Source organism: Corapipo altera, unplaced genomic scaffold (assembly GCF_003945725.1).
Source record: "Corapipo altera isolate COAL_440 unplaced genomic scaffold, ASM394572v1 61281, whole genome shotgun sequence".
Lineage (NCBI taxonomy): Eukaryota > Metazoa > Chordata > Aves > Passeriformes > Pipridae > Corapipo > Corapipo altera.
This window is the reverse complement of record NW_020884921.1, coordinates 5,814,835-5,832,574: the sequence shown is the minus strand read 5'-3', so window position 1 is coordinate 5,832,574 and position 17,740 is coordinate 5,814,835. Positions and strand designations below refer to the sequence as shown.

Genomic DNA, 17,740 nt, shown 5'->3' with positions numbered 1-17,740 from the left:
CTCCTTACCCAAAGAACACAGGTGAAGGGCTGCAGAAAAAGAGACTTGTGGTTTAGAGATCATTTAACAGAGATGTATTGGAAAGAAAAAAAAAGCAAAAACAAAACCAAAAAGTTTCTTGATTTGGGTGCTAGAAAAAGGAGGGTCATTATTTCAAACAAGAACAGATCTTACTGCAGATGTTTTGGTGCATAGTGCAGTGAGAATATGGAATTGGGGTTTTTTTCACCAAACTTTAATAGTCTTGAAAACTGGGTCAACTTCAATCCAAATCAGCACATCTGATCACTAAGGATATTTTGTAATTAGCTCAGAACAACAGCATAGCAATATATGGAAATTAGAGATCTTCAAAACCTGTGGGATTTTTTATTGTATGGCTGTCCAAATGTCCCACTAATTTCCATTGTATGCGTTTGCAAAACTATCTAAGAAAGCTTGACCATATCTGCAGCCCTAAAAAGTTGCTCCAAATTGCAGCTGTCTCACTGTTGAAATAAAAATTAGATTTAGCAGTTGTGTTCTCAACTGTTCTCAAGCAGTGCTAACAACTACTGACTGCATTTCTTTCCAGACAGCAACCCAGGAACTGAACGAGCTGTCTGCTGCTCAGTGTTCAGGGCTCCTAAATGTCTGAAAATGGGAAAAACCCAAGATCCTAGAAGAAGACCCACAAGCTCACAAATGATATGATCTTCCTAAGAGCCTACTCACACAAAATGCTTGGTGCACATCCCGTGTCCTGACAGCACCTGTGGTATTCTCAAGTTGTGTGTCCAGAAATGGATCAGCAAAAGACAAAGATGCTAGTGAGACTGAGGCAAGACAGGCCTATGAAGTCTGCAGGTGATAGACAGGGAAGGGTTTGCAGTACCTTAGCAAAGTATTTTATTCCTCTGCAGCAAGTCTGGAACAGGCATATGAAAGCAGTATACAAAACATGTCACACATACTCCAATTATGTAAGAAAGTCCCCTTCTTATCTATCTAGATACAAGTAAATTTAAAAATCCAGATGAATATCCACTGGTAAAACAAGATTTGTGTTTTCAACTCCCTGGAAAATGCAACTGCTCTTCATCATCTCTGCAGATTCGCCTCAGAGAGGTGGATGGTGACAACCAGCCCAGAACTGGCAGGATAGGAGCTGTGACCCGAGCTTGATGGATGGAAGCTGCATCCATTGCCTGGCTGCCACCTTTCACATGTCCTACAACAACTTCTGACTATGGAATTGTGGTTTCTATGAGCTGTGGAGGACACAGCTATCTTTGAAATTATAGAAAAGAGGAAAAATGTGCAAATAAACACATGCATGAGACCAACTGAGTCTGAAGGCATGAGAGCAATAGGAAAACCATAGGCAGAAGAGGAGTAAAACGATCCCTTTTTATAGCTGGACTCAATGATCTTAAAGGTCTTTTCCAACCTAAAATGATTTTATGATTCTGTGAGCTAAGTATGTATGAAAGCTTACCACAAGATGGTGCAAAACCACAGAAAGTCCTAATTTATGCCCAAGACTCACTCTAATAACTTTGGCCACAAAAGCAGCATGAGAACATCCACCAGGTGTCAGGCCAAGGGAAATATAAATGACTTTTTTTTCTTTTACTTGAGAAAGACAGTAGGAATAGGCAAATACTTTCAAAACTTAACTGCTCGTATGAAATTTTAGAGGTGTTCCTCTGTGTAGACCCCCAAAGCATAGTGGCTTCAGGGATGTCACCCACCACCATCATAATTCTCATTGAAAGCTTTGTGTCTGTGAGGAATTAGCTAATGTAGCATAAAATACCAAACCCAGAGCATTAGCTAGAGAAATAGCAACACAGGGTTGGGTAAAAGCAGTAAGAATGAAAAAGAAACAAAACCCAGCAGTGGAAAAGAAAAAGTTTCCAAGGAGGATTCTCAGGCAATGCAAGTTGTATTACTTGGGCAGTCATCCATACTAGAATAGTTCAGTTCAGATGAATCAGTACAAATTCGCAGAAATTTCCAGGGAGGATTCTCAGGCAATGCAATTTGTGATTTATGCAGCAGGCTAGGGTATTTTTATTTTTATTTATTTCTTGCCATAAGTTTCCACAATTTCCTATCAAGCTTTACTCTTCTCTTTCCACAACAACAACAACAAAAAAAGAACAAAAAAACCCAAACCAACAACCAAAACAAACAAACAAAAAAACCCAAACTAACAAAACCCAACAAAACGACAACAAACAAACAAAACCCCAACCAACCAAGCCAAACCAAACAAAAAAAACAATGAGGAGACATACAAGGGAGAGTTTGCCCGTTTCAGCACGAGGTTTGCTAACTTTTATCTCTTTACAGAGGCTTGAATACTGCCGTCTCCCCTGGAGCTACTGACTCCAGCAGCGCAACACCCCGCTCAGGCCTGTGTCCCGTCGGTGCTCGGGGCCCAGACGAACCCCACTATCTCCTCCCCACTGTCCCGGTGTCCCCCAGGGCCCCATCACGGCCGAGGGAGCTCCCCGGCGGGGCGGGGCGGGGGCGGGGCGGCGCATGCGCGGCGGCCCTTGTTTGTCGCACGGCTTATAAGGCGGGGCCGGCGGCGGTGCCGGGAGCGCCTTTGTGGGGAGACGCCGCGCCGGCACCAGCTCCCCCCGCGCCGCCCGGGCTGGGGCCGGGGCTCCCCGCCGCCCCCATGAGCCGGCTGTAGGGTACGCGCCGCCGCGCCCCTTCGCCCGAGGGGTTCGGGGTTGCTTGTTTTTGGGTTCCCTCCCCTCCCTTCCTCCTCCTTTTTTTTTAACACTCTATTTTTGTACACTTTGCTATAAAACCATGGTGCTGGGGAAGGTGAAGAGTCTGACGATAAGCTTTGACTGTCTGAATGACAGCAATGTCCCCGTGTACTCTAGCGGGGACACGGTCTCAGGAAGGGTCAGTTTAGAAGTAACTGGGGAAATTAGGGTGAAATCCCTCAAAATTCACGCGAGGGGACACGCTAAAGTGCGTTGGACTGAATCGAGGAATGCTGGATCCAACACTGCCTATACACAGAACTACACCGAAGAAGTGGAGTATTTCAACCATAAGGACATTCTGATCGGCCATGAGAGAGGTAAGGGCTGCCCTTCATCGTACTGCTTTACTTTGGGGGGGGGTGAAAACCCGCATCGCTGCATCACCCCAGTTTATCCTACTCTTTTTTAATGTATGCAGTGGAGAGCAGGACATGCCCAGGGTCATACCTTGGCGAGTTATAGGCAATGCATCTGCAAAGTACCTGCAAGCAGGGCTCCTTTGAACTACCTGCCCTTCAGCGCGACCATTTATTAACAACTTTTTTTTTTTAATGTGCGACCTTTTTTTTTCTTGCTAATATTGAGTAGGATTTGCCCGTCCGTGGGGAAAACAGCTGTAAAATCAGAGCCAGATAGGCACCGCACGACTTTATTGGCAGAATCCTGACAAATCCTGAAACACAGTGAAAGCGTAAAAACCATACTTTTTGACACATGCGGGGTTTTGCTGAGACTACTGGGATAATAATACAATGAATTTTTCAGGAAGGCTCATTACTGGCAAATAAGATTCTCTGTGCCTTATTTTGACATATCACCACCCCACGTGTCATTTTTTTTTCCTCTCATTTTCTTTTACCTCCTCGTTGTAAACCGCTTTAATTTCCTTGGACCCCCGTCGGCGGGACGGGGTGGGGAGTGTCACCCCCGTATAACGATGTGTCCGAAAAGCCCTTGATAGGTAGCAAAAGGGGGGAAGAGGGGAAGCGGTGTTGCGTAATGGGAGCATCCCTCCCAAAACTGGGGAGATCGGGACCTCCTGCTCCCCCATTTCCCACCCGACCCGCCGCAGTGTCCCCACGGAGTGCAGACCACCGTCCCCGGCGGGCTGGGAGCGCCGGGGTCCGGGCGGTCTGTGTGGTTCTTGGTTGGTTGTTTTTTTTTTTCCCCCGAAGTTCGCAGCCTTTGTTCGAAGCGGTTCAATCCTGTTTGGGACCGGCTGAGGGGGGGCGGTGCGCCGCCCGCTCCGCGCAGATTGGCCGCACGCGTCAGGTGGTGACGATGACTTAATTCCCCAGCGCAATAAAATAATGTTAAAAACCTGTTATGTAATTTTTTTTTTGTGCTGCTTACCTTTTCTTTTTCTTAAGTATGCATCATATTCACTGCAGCGATGCGGTATTTCTCCTTTTTTCGGGGAAGAAAAAAAATGTAATTTTTTGAACCGCTCTGGGTGGCACTGAGCCCATCACCGATCATTCTTGAACTTAACTCAGTAGCAGAGCTGGGGGCTTTATTTATTTATTCTTTAATTAATGCCTCGCGCACACCTCACTAACGAGATGAGTTACTTGCGGCTCCCAGCCTTCTCCTGTCGCTGCTGCCTCAAAAAAAAAAATCACTCGCCCGAGCGAAACTTCCTGGGTGCCAGGAACGTGCGGACACGCAGGAGCCGCCCGTGGCACGAGCGCGCGCCCCCCGGAGCTGCCGCCGCCGGCCGCGTTTCAATGAGCGCCCCGAGCGCGGAGCCTCGGCCCGGCCGCGCCCCCCGCCGCGCCCTGATTGGCCGGCCGCGGTTTGTTGCCCTGTTGCTAAGGCGATGCACGTCGCTGATTGGCGGGGCGCTGCCCTCGGGGCGAAGGGCGCAGGTTCCCCTGCCTGTCCCCGGGCGGGCAGCGGCCGCTCCCCGAGGGGCTGGCGAAGCCCCTCCGAGAGGGAGGGCTGTGCCCAGTAACGTCCCCGCCGCGGGCCTGTCGCCGGAGGAGTCCCGGTGGGGAGCGGCGGGGCCCGCCCTCGGAGGGCCGCGGGCACAGCGCACAGCGCGTGCCTGCGAGCAGCGGGGCTGGCGGCGCTCCGCGCGCGCCGGTTCAGGCCGGTCGGCTCCGGCTCCGGCTCCAGCCCGCGCTGATTGACAGCTCAGCACTTGTTTACCGCGGCGGGACTGCTGAGCTGGCAGGAAAGGGGGAGGGAGCCGGGCTGTGGGGAGCGGAGCCGCAGCCGAGAGCACCGCTGCCCCCCACCCTCGGAACAACGTTAAAAAAAAAAATTATGTTATTTAAAAAAAAAAAAAAAAATTAAAAACCCACACACACATACCCTTACGGCGATACGTTATGCCGCCTTTTCAGCGCGTTTTCCTGACCTGTGGTGGATAATGCTTCGTGCTTGAAGGTGCATTTATGTCCACATCTTGCTGAGGGGATTTTTTTTTTAATATTTTTTTTTTTGCTGTTTGTTCTTTTTTTATTATTATTATTTTACTTAGGATTTTCAATGTTTGCACTGTAGGAAGTGGAGCATCGGTGCTTCTGTAGGACAATGGGAACTTACAGCCCTCCTTCGTGCCTCCATTAGCGCTTAAGACTGCTACACATATACTCTTCCCTATCACTTTGTCTCGCTCTATCTCCATTTATTATTCCAGCCATTTTTATATGTAAAGTGCTCAGTTATTTTTTACAAAACTTTCTATTTTGACCAAGTCAGCGTTCTTCTGGTCTTATGTCAGAATAAATGTCAGTTTTCTTGTGGCATATAAAGTAATCATGACCATGACCATAAACAAGGGGCAGTGTTCCTGGCAGAAAACCAGCAAGTGTCTGGGTCTTGCTGTCTAAGCAAGATCAAGTTAAACCTCCCTAAAAAAAAACGAACAAAAAACAAAAACTTAGCTCTAGACAGTGTTAATCGGGCAGCCTGCCATTTTCTGTGTCCCTGACTTTGTCTGGTGCTTTCCTGGTGGTGCTTGTACACTGTTATTCCGTTCTCACACTTTTTTATGATTAGCGGCCAGACACCGTTGCCAGGCTGGAGATACAAAGAAGCTGAATTACTACATGTAATCTTAAGCAACAGACTTGGTACAGTTAATGCTGCTACAGAGCCATCTCTGGTTCATTCTGACTAGCAATTGCTGTGGAAAGCAGCATGATTTCCATTACAGATCTTACATGCAGGCCTTGAAATGGCAGCAGTTGAAACTGTGTCGGTGTTCAAAGGCAGGATTATAAATTAAAACAAATTTTTCTACTTCTTTGTAAAGTGAATGTGGCAATCTTGCCTGCCTTTCTGTTGGTCAGAGTTCTCCCTGCATTCTAGCAGTTAATAACCAATGGACTGGAAGCCGTTGTTGCTGGTGCATCACGTTCTTTTAAGTGTTGTAATGTGTGTGAAAATCTCTTTTATTCTGGAAGAGAAGCCCATGCCTTATATGAAATGTGTGCAGGTGGAATAGCATGTCGGTTTTTCTCTTCTCTAGATGATGACAACTCAGAAGAAGGCCTTCACACCATCCTTTCGGGAAGGCATGAATATGCATTCAGCTTTGAGCTTCCACAGACGTAAGTACCCCCACACAGTCCTCAGGCCCTGCTGCCCACCCGCCTGACCAAAACTCCTGCTGTGGGTGGAGGGGAAACCTTTTCAATGGTAGTAGGAATTGTGCTCCAACATGCAGCAGAGAACATAATCTCGTTACACTGAAGAGGTTGCTTTTACACTGATACATGTTCTTTTTATAGCTGGCACAAAAAGGTTCATTGCTGCCAGTTGCTCACTTTCTTTTGACCAAGTCCTACTGATTTTTTAGGTATTCTAATCTACTACCCCTTCCAAAGAGAAGGCAGTGGAATTTGAGCTGCCACTGGAGTCTTGCAGAGTAGCTGAGATACCTTCTAACTCAATCGGCCATTTACTGGAGCTATGCAGACCAGCAGAACTAGAGATAAGATCACAGTGGAATTGTTTGGCCTCAGTCTGGGACAGATGCATCTTAAAGAGATGCAGCAAATTTAAGCAGATTTCAACAAAAGAGAAGGTTGTTTGTACTCAAATAGTATGTATGTACCCTGGCTGGCATGCAGAAAGGAAGGGTAGAAGTAAGAAAGTTCCCATACCTAATCCCATTTGCCTTAGAAAGCACAGGTGAAGCAAGAGTGAGAGCAGAAGTGTTAAGATAAAGATTGTTCCCCCATCACTGTCTGAAATGTGTAATATAGACGTTGTGGATGCAATATTTATACATAGAAGAGTTAACAATGTGGAAATGAGCTAAAATACAAGTTGCAATAAAATTAAATACACAGGAAGAGTCTGAATAAGGATGGAAAAAGGAGCCTTTTGCTGTAAAGGGCAAGTAGTGAAGTCATTAAAGTTTTGAAAGTCGCTGGAAATTTGGCAGTGTGTTATGCAGAATAGCTCACTACCTAATATTAAAGCTGTTTATTGCAAGTGGTGGTTTTAGCGGAACCTGCAGATGATAAACGCTTTACAGGTCAGTTTCAAAGTGTACAGCACAGAACTTCTACACTATTCCAGTAACATTTACTATGAAGACCTTAAAGGCAAGTTAGCGTCGTGTGAAAATCTGAACTGCAAGAAGAATTAAGGCTAATAATGATTTTCGCTTGAGTTGGAAGGGGCGTTAAAGAAAACCCACCCCAAAATATCATATACATGAACATGAAATGCTGAGCTTGTAGTGAAACAGCCAGCCAGCAAAATATCACAAGTATTGGTCAAAGTACAGGTTCTTTTTAAGTGACCTGAATGAATAACTATGAAACCAGTTTTTGATAATACTGAAAAAGGGTGATATTAAAAGCTTGAACTTTGACACTTCATGGTTACTCTACTTACTTGCTAATGTCCATGGAATAATTCCAAAATGGACTTAAACTTCAGAATAACAACAGAAAGATGTGCACCATCCTGACTGATTTTTGCCCTACAGAACATGAGGCAGAATGAAACATTGGAGACGGATTAGAAAATCTTTTAAATTGGATTATTAGGGGGAAAACATAAACATGTCAGATGTGCAAATAGACAAGTCAAACCTGTAACTGAAAGAATAATTCTAGTAAAGCACTAGCGTGGCTAATATTACTCCCTATGGAAAATATAGAAACTTTGCAAATAATTTATTTTTAATGTATATGTAACAGTGTATTCAAAACATAGTAAAAAGGAAAAAGAAGAGTTAAGGAAAACTACTCTTAATTGGAAATATTGGACTACAAAGATACTTTGTGTTGCGTTTTAGGATATTACAGTAAAAAAGGCAACGCTTAAAGGTCTGGAAAACCTTTCCACATTATCTCTCTTCCAGCTCCTAAAATAGACTTACTTGATGTATCAAAGTTCAGAGTAGAGTAGTCTTGATGATTTCATGTGTATATATATGTACGTATATATATGCTTGTATTGTACATCCTTATGTATTATAAATGTTTTAAGCTGGTCTCATCAAGGTAGAGGAAAATTAGAAGGTGCTCAAAATAGCCTCTCTCTTCAGAACTCCCAAGTTGGAATATTTGTTCTGCTTTATGGTGAAAGTAACTACAAAAACGCTGAGTTACAGTTAAAGTTAACCTCATACTGAGCTACTGGCCAAGTAAATAATAGACAATGATTTACAAAATGCAATATCCAAAACTGTAAATGGTTTATACTAGTGCTAATTTTAGGTTGGTAATCAAATTTTAGCCTTGAAATTGCATGCTTTACTCTAGATGTGAAAGTAGCCTCTTCAGTTTAAAGGAAATGTGTGCTCTCCTGGCATTTTCTAGTACAATTCTTTAATTGATTCTTAAAAGCTATACAAAACTACAGTAGGATGAATTGGAGATGATTTTTTCTCCCATCTTTAATCTTGAATTTTTCTGAGATATGAAAACTTTGCAAATAAGTTACTCTTCATTAAGTACTACAGTGCATTTAAAATGCAGTTCTATATACTAATCCCTGACCTGATCAATTCAATTTTGACCTTTGTGTCCTGCACAGACCACTTGCTACCTCATTCGAAGGCAGACATGGCAGTGTGCGCTATTGGGTGAAAGCCGAATTGCATAGGCCTTGGTTTCTACCAGTAAAATTAAAGAAGGAATTTACAGTCTTTGAACATATAGATATCAACACTCCTTCATTACTGGTAAGAATTGACAGAATTATTCATTTTTTGTTCCTGGCATAAAAAATAATTAAGTATAGTAACTGAAATACTATCCACATTTAATTTTACCTAATACTTATTTCCTACTTTAGTTATGGCCAATCATCTCAGTATTTCATTAGTTCAGCAACTCTGATATTTTGAAAGCTATGTTTTCATGTACTTGGAGTTGCTTCACTTTTAAGATATGTAAAATGGTTTTATCAATTTAAATTGATAATACTAAATTGTTAAGAAGGAAAATTTTGAGAACTGAACTGTTCCTCTTTGATTTTGAATAAAGAAGGAACAGTGAAATTTTCAAGAATTATGACAGACTGCTAACTTAAAAATGCAAAGTAAAAAATATACTGGTGTGCATAATTGATAATTTCCATATGGATAGTTTTCTATCAGTGGGGAGAAATTATCACAATTCTCTATAATCTTTTTCTGAAATGTCATTTCATTAAAATAATTTCAGTATCACAACTGCTTTCAATGAGGATTTGATTTCAATCTGGCCTAAAATTCCATTCCCCACCCCCACTTCTTCAGATGCCCCCTTATTGGGGGGGGGGGGTGGAAAGCCTCAAAGTCCATTGAAATAGGTTTCTTGTGTGTATGGGTGAAAAATCAGACTTGCAAAGGGACATTGGTCTTGCACAAATACCCTTAAAATCAAAAAACTCTCATTTGACTTTAATGGGCTTTGGATCAAGTCCTAAATCCTGGTGTTATGTAAAATAACAAAGTCTGTTTAATACAGATGAAACAGGATCTCTTTGCAACAGGAAATAGCAGGAGTCAAGGTTACAGTATTTCAACTTAGTTATTGTTTCTGAAATAGTGTACTGAAAAGACCTTCTAGTTTAATGATAAATTAAAAGCTCTTCCAACAGTATGTTGAGATATATAGGCTATAAAACCATTTCTTAAGTTATGCTATATTTATTTGTGTATAAAAACCTGTTCTAAATGTGACTGTAGTATGAAGTCTAACAAAAAAAACAGTGTTAGTATGGAGTTAGAATACACCTTACAGTTTACATAGTGCATTTTGCTTGAGAATTCTTCCTCTAAATAAAACTAGCTATGCTTATCAAAATGTCTAATAAGTACATTATTAAAATAATTTTTTGGTCTTGATTAGAATAGGTTAAAAGAGTAATGGAGCTCTCAATTGAATGGACAATGTTTTTTTTCTTGCAGTCACCCCAAGCAGGCACAAAAGAAAAAACTCTCTGTTGTTGGTTTTGTACCTCAGGCCCAATATCCTTAAGTGCCAAAATTGAAAGGAAGGGCTACACCCCAGGTATGTAACAGAAGTAATTATAGGAAATGTTTTTCCTTCCCTTTTAAAATGACACTTTGTACTTAACTGCTGTTATATAAAAGAAACATTTTAACTATTCTTACCACCTCTGTTTGCATTCATCAAGCTTGCTATTTCTAAACAACTGACTTTATTAACTTGCTATGTCTCCAGATTGTCAAAGGGCATCTGCTTCTATTAGACCTGTGCATTTTTCTGCCAGAAGTATCTCATGCTGACCTTATTCCTGTTAACATCAGTGGGTGTTGTTCAAAATGTAGAGCATTGCTAGCGCATTACAACAATACACAGTATGTTGCAATTTGCTTCAGTTGTCATGCAAATATAAAGAGAACATGAAATTGTTTTGTTTCAGGTGAGTCAATTCAGATCTTTGCTGAGATTGAGAACTGCTCTTCCCGTGTGGTGGTGCCAAAGGCAGCCATTTACCAAACACAGGCATTTTATGCCAAAGGAAAAATGAAGGAAGTCAAACAGCTTGTTGCCAACCTGCGTGGGGAATCCTTGTCATCTGGCAAAACGGAAACCTGGAATGGCAAACAGTTGAAAATTCCACCTGTTTCCCCTTCAATCCTTGACTGTAGTATAATTCGTGTGGAGTATTCACTGATGGTATGTTGGGTGGTTTGTTTCACTTGAGCATGAGTAGTTTCCATTATTCCTTGCAGATTTTTAGCAAAACATTGTGTGCTGCTAACTAGTTAGAAAAGAAATACATAACCTACCATTAGCGTCCTGACAGAAAGTCTGTAAATAAATTCAGTTTAAATCTTGCATATTCTATAAAGCAGTTGTGCCATGCCAGATAAGCAAATGTGTTATGAGTAGGCAACATTTCCAAGTGAGGGCTCGTGTTAAGAACCTTGAGCTGCTTTTGACTTGGGGAGCTTTTTGTCTCTCTAGGGACATTGGCTCCAAAACAAACAAAAAAACCTTCAGTTCCTTGTGAAGAATTCCATGGGCGGAGATTTTAGTCTAATAATTATGAAGTGCAGGTATAAACCTATTTTTAATCATACACCTCTTTGATGTTCTTTAGGTATATGTTGATATTCCGGGCGCCATGGATTTATTCCTCAACTTACCACTGGTCATTGGCACTATTCCTCTACACCCGTTTGGCAGCAGAACATCAAGTGTGAGCAGCCAGTGTAGCATGAACATGAATTGGCTTGGTCTGACGCTGCCTGAAAGACCAGAAGGTAACCTGACAAAACAAGTCTGTTTTGATTTTTATCTGCTTTATTCATTGCTGTCATGCAAACAGACACAAATTACATCCCTTATAATAAAGCCCACAGGAAATCCCTTGTGGATGTTTCCTTACCACCTGCCTGTCCTGTGTAGAAGAACAGAGTTTCCTCCCTGTCTTCCTCTCTTGGGGACAAGCAATAGAATCCTGCTGCTTGGACACTGGCACAAGCAAAAGCATGGAATGCCATTGTACCTGGGCAGAATTAATCCTGCCTCCAGTATCCCAATTGCATCCTTGGTTATAAGGCATTGTAACCTGTCAAAGTAGCAGTTAAGGCAGGCGACCTTTACCATCCTTAGTATCCAAGGCTTTGTGAAAAGACAGTGTAATCCATTGCAGTGGGAATCATTTGTCAAAGGAGAAACTCTGTATCTCTTTCCCTCTTTTTGCATATAAGTACCTGGGGTATTTTGTGTGCAAATCTCAGACTCTAATTTGTGGAGCCCAAAGAAATGCAATATGCTAATATTCCTACCTGTACTGAAATTCAGTATTTTGAGTGTGCATTAAATTTTAAGAGATATTTAACCACAATAAACAGCTGTCAGTCTGCTGTTGGATTTGAGCATAGTCTTAAAGTAAACCGTAACAGCCTCCCCTCCCTTTCAATGTTCAAGAACTGTGGAAAAATCACTGAAGTTACTTATCTACCTGCATTTTACACTTTACAATGATAAAAGTTTTAATATTTATCATGTTATATGTTCTGACATGCATAAGAACTTGTTGTTCGAACTGCGTGTGCCTTTTCCCTGCAGCACCTCCCAGCTATGCAGAAGTGGTCACAGAGGAACAACGACAGTCCAGCCTTGCACCCTTAGGTGCTTGTGATGACTTTGAGAGGGCACTTCCAGGACCATTGTTTGCATATATCCAGGAGTTCCGTTTTCTGCCTCCACCCCTCTATTCAGAAGTAGGTACCTCAGAATATAATCACGAATTCAATGTTTTTCAGATTGTGCGGAAAAAATGTAGGAAAGTGTTTCTACTTTATAAAAAACAGGAAGAATAATTAAAATTATGAACAGGGGATAAGGAAACTTTGTTTTAGCAAAGTGCAGGTAAATTGCATCAATAATTTTTCAGGATTCTTCGCTATTCTAATGCTTTGTAGAAATTTCCAAGCTGTTACGCACCTTTTGGGCAACTTCATTAAAACCTTGCATTATATATATAATACATGCATTGGTGAACACCAACATTTTGAGTGTACAGATGCACAACCTGCTAATTGTTTTCACCTCTACATTATAAAAGTACTGTTTATTTTAGGTTCTGTGTATCTGCTGCTTTCAGAAGTTCTATGTAGAGAAGTTGCAAAGGTATTCTTTCTGACATAGGTTTCTCTAAATGCACAGTTTCAACATTTCTGTCTGCAGTTTTAAGTTCTGTGAAAGCCACTCAGTAACTGGGACACAACTTCAAAAGCTCTTTATGTTCATATTTTTTGAGAGAAAAGAAGTGGTATAGAACAGAATAGTGTCCTTTGGCTAAAGCTTGCCTGGCTTTCACTCACTCTTGAATTTTTTTCTTTTCCTCTTGAAACACTTACCTACCATTAAGTGATTGAGTGGGCAGTGAGTGATGTATTTTTTGTCTGCTGAAGTCTTATCTGAAAACTCTTCCATAGCTTAACACTAGAATACAACTCGGGCCTTTTTGTTTAGAGATTTAGAAAGAAGTCTTTCCTTTGTCCTAAAAAATGGCTTTCTAAAATTAACTGACCAAACTATATACTAGACTTACCATTAAGTTAGCGTGTTCTTCACCCATTCCTTTTGTAGAAAGGAAGAAGATGTAATGTGTGGAACACATGAACTTCCAAGACATTTTATGGGGTGTTTGAGGATTAATTACCTATAAATTAAGTAGAAGAAGGTTTTATGAATAATTTTGTGCCTTTCTAAGGAAAACGTCTTCTGAAATCAATGTAATGTTTTAAGTTACATGTTTAGTGATGAGCCAGGTTGTCTTTTTGTGTACAGTAAATAAATAAAAATATTTCTGAGCTACTAAAAGAGGATTTTCCAATTTTTTTATTACTTCTTTGTGCTTATCTTTAAATTGCCATCAACCTGTAGCTTAAAGTTTTCCATTAAGTTACTAGTTTGTCATTGGAAGTTCATCTAATTGTGTAGAGGTATTTCAGATACTCGAATAACCTTTGGATTGGGAATGCCATTTATCACTGATTGTCTTAGACTCATCAGTTTTGGTGGGTTTTTGTTCAGATTGGTTTATTTTCTAGCAATTGGCTAAAAATAACTTGGGTTGTTGGGTTCTTTCCCTCTTTTGTTTAGATTGATCCAAACCCAGATCAAACCACAGACGACAGACCATCTTGCCCCTCTCGTTGAAGGAATCCATAGGAAGCTGACTTGACTTGGGTTTTGAACCATACCTGCCGTGTTGAAGGTCAAGGCATCATAGTGGAGACGCTTTCAGAGAAAGTGGTTTTGCTCTTACCTGTATGGTGAATAAATGAAAACAACCTGTGATCATGCTTTGAAGCCTGCAGTAACATTGTAGGACTGCTCCACATGCTTGAAGACCTGAGCTTTCCCCCCTCCCTCTTAAATACTGGCACATACTAGGAGCAGCCTTACTAACCTACAGTCATGTGTGTCCAAACACTCAAACATGTTAAGAGAGGGATGGCTTCCTCTTATGATTTGGAAATTTGCACATGCTTATTGCTTACATTGTGCGGTTCAGTGTCACTACAGCTTTTTCTCATTTATGCCGGACTGTTGTTACCCCTTTCTTATTTGTTTGTGGTCCGCACAATAAGGAGCAAAAGAAAGCTTTGACAAAAAAAAAAAAAAAAAAAAAAAAAAAAGGAAAAAAACCAACCAAACAAACAAAAACAAACAAACCAACAGCAACAGACTTTGACAAATGCACTGACTTTTCTTTTTTTTTAATTTAATGTAGCCTGGACTTTACCTGCATATGCACATGCTCAGAATTGTCCTAGTAGGCTGATCATGTATCACCTCTTCAGCTTGGATCCTGTTGTGGATTTATTTACAAACATCAAATGCCTTCAAGCCAATCCTTCTTGCTTTATGTTTTGCAGCCTACTGTAGTAGATAAGCAACAGATGTGGGGATAGGGTGGGGGATGAAGAGTTAATAGACAGAAACTAATAGACTTCATCAAGATTGTATACCTTCTTGATTTCTTTTAAGAATTTGTTGCCTTTCTACTATTATCGCAAAGCAGCATTTTGTTACAGACTGCCTAAAAATCACTTAATCTCAGGTGAACTCATCACTTGCCAAACTGTTGGAATGCTATTTGTTTTGTTACATTGCACTGTTGAGTTCTTTTTTGTTTTGTGTTTGTATTTTGTTTTTGTTCTTTATTTGAGAGGGAGATCTGGAATAGGGACATACACAAAAGTTACAAAACCCACCCTCATTCCCATTTCTCTTTCTGCATTGTAAAAAAAGATGTTCAAGTTGTGAAGCTCTAAAAAAAAAAAAAGGCACAAATGAAAGCAGCACCAGCAGACATCAGCTCTTCCTCAAAAAAATTTTAAAAGGAAATAGTCATACACTGTCTAGGATTCATAGACAGATCAATATCTCAAGTAGGTAGGGATGGGAAGGGAAAGTAAATCTATTTTTATATATAGCTACTTAATCACCAAAAATTCTATATATAATAAGTCTAGTAGAAAGTATATTTCAAACTGCAGGAAAAGCTTGTATTATGCTAAGAGCTCAGTTTGTGCACTTTGTATTATCTTCAGGGTTTATGATACTGTAAAAGATTAGAAGTATAATTAAACTGGGAAGGATCAGTGTTACCAGCCATACTCAGATACAAGTTATCTGGAATTGCTTCCACGATTACATCTTAATGTGGTACTCTCAAGAGCTTTAAAACAAAGAGAACAGTGAGTTTTACCGTATATTCATTCAAAATGAAAGAAATTATGTGGAAAGAGCACTTGCCCTTGAGTGTGTCCGAAGAGAAAGAGTGCAAGGGAGCCATTAGATGTGCTAATGTGAATACCAGCACTTACAGGCTAGAGAAGTATAATGGAAGTTAACTTTCCTTTTCAGAAACCGTGTAACACAGACCACTGACAAAGGGACACCGTTCTGGTCTTGACTACTTAAACAAATCAAGATGTAATCCATCAAATACTTATCTCCTTGTGCAATAAAACAGCTCACAGAGTAGAAGAGGAGAGGCTGGTGTTTTTGCATGGTGCTCATTCTTAAAAACCTCTGCCTTGTTTTTAAGGCTTCATCAATGCGACAAAATAGGCTTTTCCATAAGTGGCCTTTATGAGAACATGAAGGACAATTCATGTTTCAGAAATGACAACAGGGTGATAAAATATAAATGAGTCGCGTTTTAAGTGATTCAGTTTAAAGCTTGGGCTTTGAGCAGGAATATTGGTGAGAAGGAAATTAGATTATGTCTTATGTTACTAGGCCAGTTTTGTGGATGTCCCTTCCTTCTACCCTCTCCAACCAGACAATTTTAAAAGCTGATGGGATCGTAGGTGTAAAAGGGCATTTGGTGGTTTTACTTTTTTTTCCTTTTTTGTTATTTTAACAGACTAGGGAACAATTGCTGATATACATAGCATTAAAGTACTTACCACAATATAATAGAAAATTGCATATGAAGCAGGATTGACCAATATCATAGCAATTGACATGGCATCAGAGCCTTTTTGATTAGAGCAAAAAATTGTATAAGCTTATCAAATAAAGACTTCCAGTCTCAATTATGTTCATTATTCAGAGGCATTACTCTTCCACAAATGTTGGTCAATTCTCAGCATTATAAAACATGAGGTTCACAGTTGTAGCCCAGTATTTGATAGAGAATTCTGATCTGAATTAGGAAAAAAGTAAGTAAAATCCAAACATTAGAGAAACAAAGTGCAATATTAAATGTTTGCTTTATAGATTATATTCTATGGCTGTTTGTATTTTTTTGTTTGTTTTTAGTTTTGGTGCTGAATATGTCCTTGTAGACTCTGTTTCAAGAAAACAATATGTGGAAAACAGTTTAATTTTTCCTATTGCTCTTCCTTGTGGAAAATAAACTTTTGTAAAAAAAAAAAGGTTTTAAATGTCATACCTATGTATAAAATAAAAACCACAAGGATCACATAATACAGGAATCTACTACAGGAACACATGTATTACATGTCTCAAACTACATAGGAAGAGCTGTTTCTAAAACTATACCACCAAGTACCACAGGAGTCTAGTTTTGGGATCCTTTGCCCCTTTTGTTTACATTGGTGAGGTCATGGGGCTGGGTCCCAGATGGGAAACTGTGGTTTCCTGAATGTGGAAATGCCTTTTGAGAATGCTGTGTTAGTATTGCATTGCAGCTGCAGTAACCCTGTTTCCAGGTGTCTGGTCCTTTCCCTTAGGGGTAACACACATTTTGGAGGGGTAGGGGGAAATTGGGGGGTGACTTCAAAGGTCTAGTTTGCAACTGGGACTTTGAAAAGTGGTTTGTTGAGCTGGGGTGTAGAAGGTGCCCTTTGCTGTTCCCTTGGAGGTGAGCAGATGTGGGCATGTCCACCTGTGCCCTGCACAGGTTGTTGAGTGTCCCCAGTGTGCCGGTCATGTGGCATCTCCCCTTCCGCATACCACGCATGTGCGAAATGGATTCTCATTATCCTTCAAGATCAATGTGTCTTTTGACCTAAGAGGAGGTTCCTCAGGCAAACAGCCAGGGGCTTGAGCAGCCAGCCTGCCTGTGCCTCTCTGTTGGTGTCCAGGGTACTAGCAACCACTGTGTTCCCACAAGACTGTACCTTCCCTTCAGTGATGCAGCTGCTAATGTGGGCAACACAAAACATCTAATCCAACATCCTACATAATAAAAATAGAAACTTCTCTCTGAAATAGAGCATATTAGCTTAATTTTGAGTTTATTATCGGTGAAGAATCCAGGCAGACTGAGGGTTTATTTCCCCCCCATTAATAACCCTGTTAACTTTGAGATTTGGTTTAAACCAACAAGAAACATGAAAAAGGTTGTCTTGTCATTTCACTTGTCTATTTGGAGATCTGTTGTTGGTTAACCTCTACTGGCAACTAAGCACCACACAGCTGCTCTCTTAGTCCCCCACCAACAGGATGGGGTAGAGTTGGAAGAGGAAAAGTGCAAAAATGTGTAGTTTCAGATAAAAACAGTTTAATAAAGCAAAAGCCACAGACACAAACACAGCAAAACAA

At 40.8% G+C, this 17,740-nt stretch overlaps 1 protein-coding gene across 1 annotated transcript; it reads left to right on the top strand.

Annotated features, from left to right (window-relative positions):
* Positions 1-2,637: 2,637 nt before the first annotated feature.
* Positions 2,638-16,595, top strand: ARRDC3 (arrestin domain containing 3). The gene is made up of 8 exons (XM_027656818.1): positions 2,638-3,088; positions 6,250-6,331; positions 8,778-8,925; positions 10,138-10,240; positions 10,617-10,873; positions 11,301-11,463; positions 12,275-12,429; positions 13,817-16,595. Exons 1-8 carry the CDS (start codon positions 2,809-2,811, stop codon positions 13,871-13,873), a joined length of 1,245 nt encoding a protein of 414 aa, XP_027512619.1. The 5' UTR covers positions 2,638-2,808; the 3' UTR covers positions 13,874-16,595.
* The last annotated feature ends 1,145 nt before the right edge of the window (positions 16,596-17,740 follow it).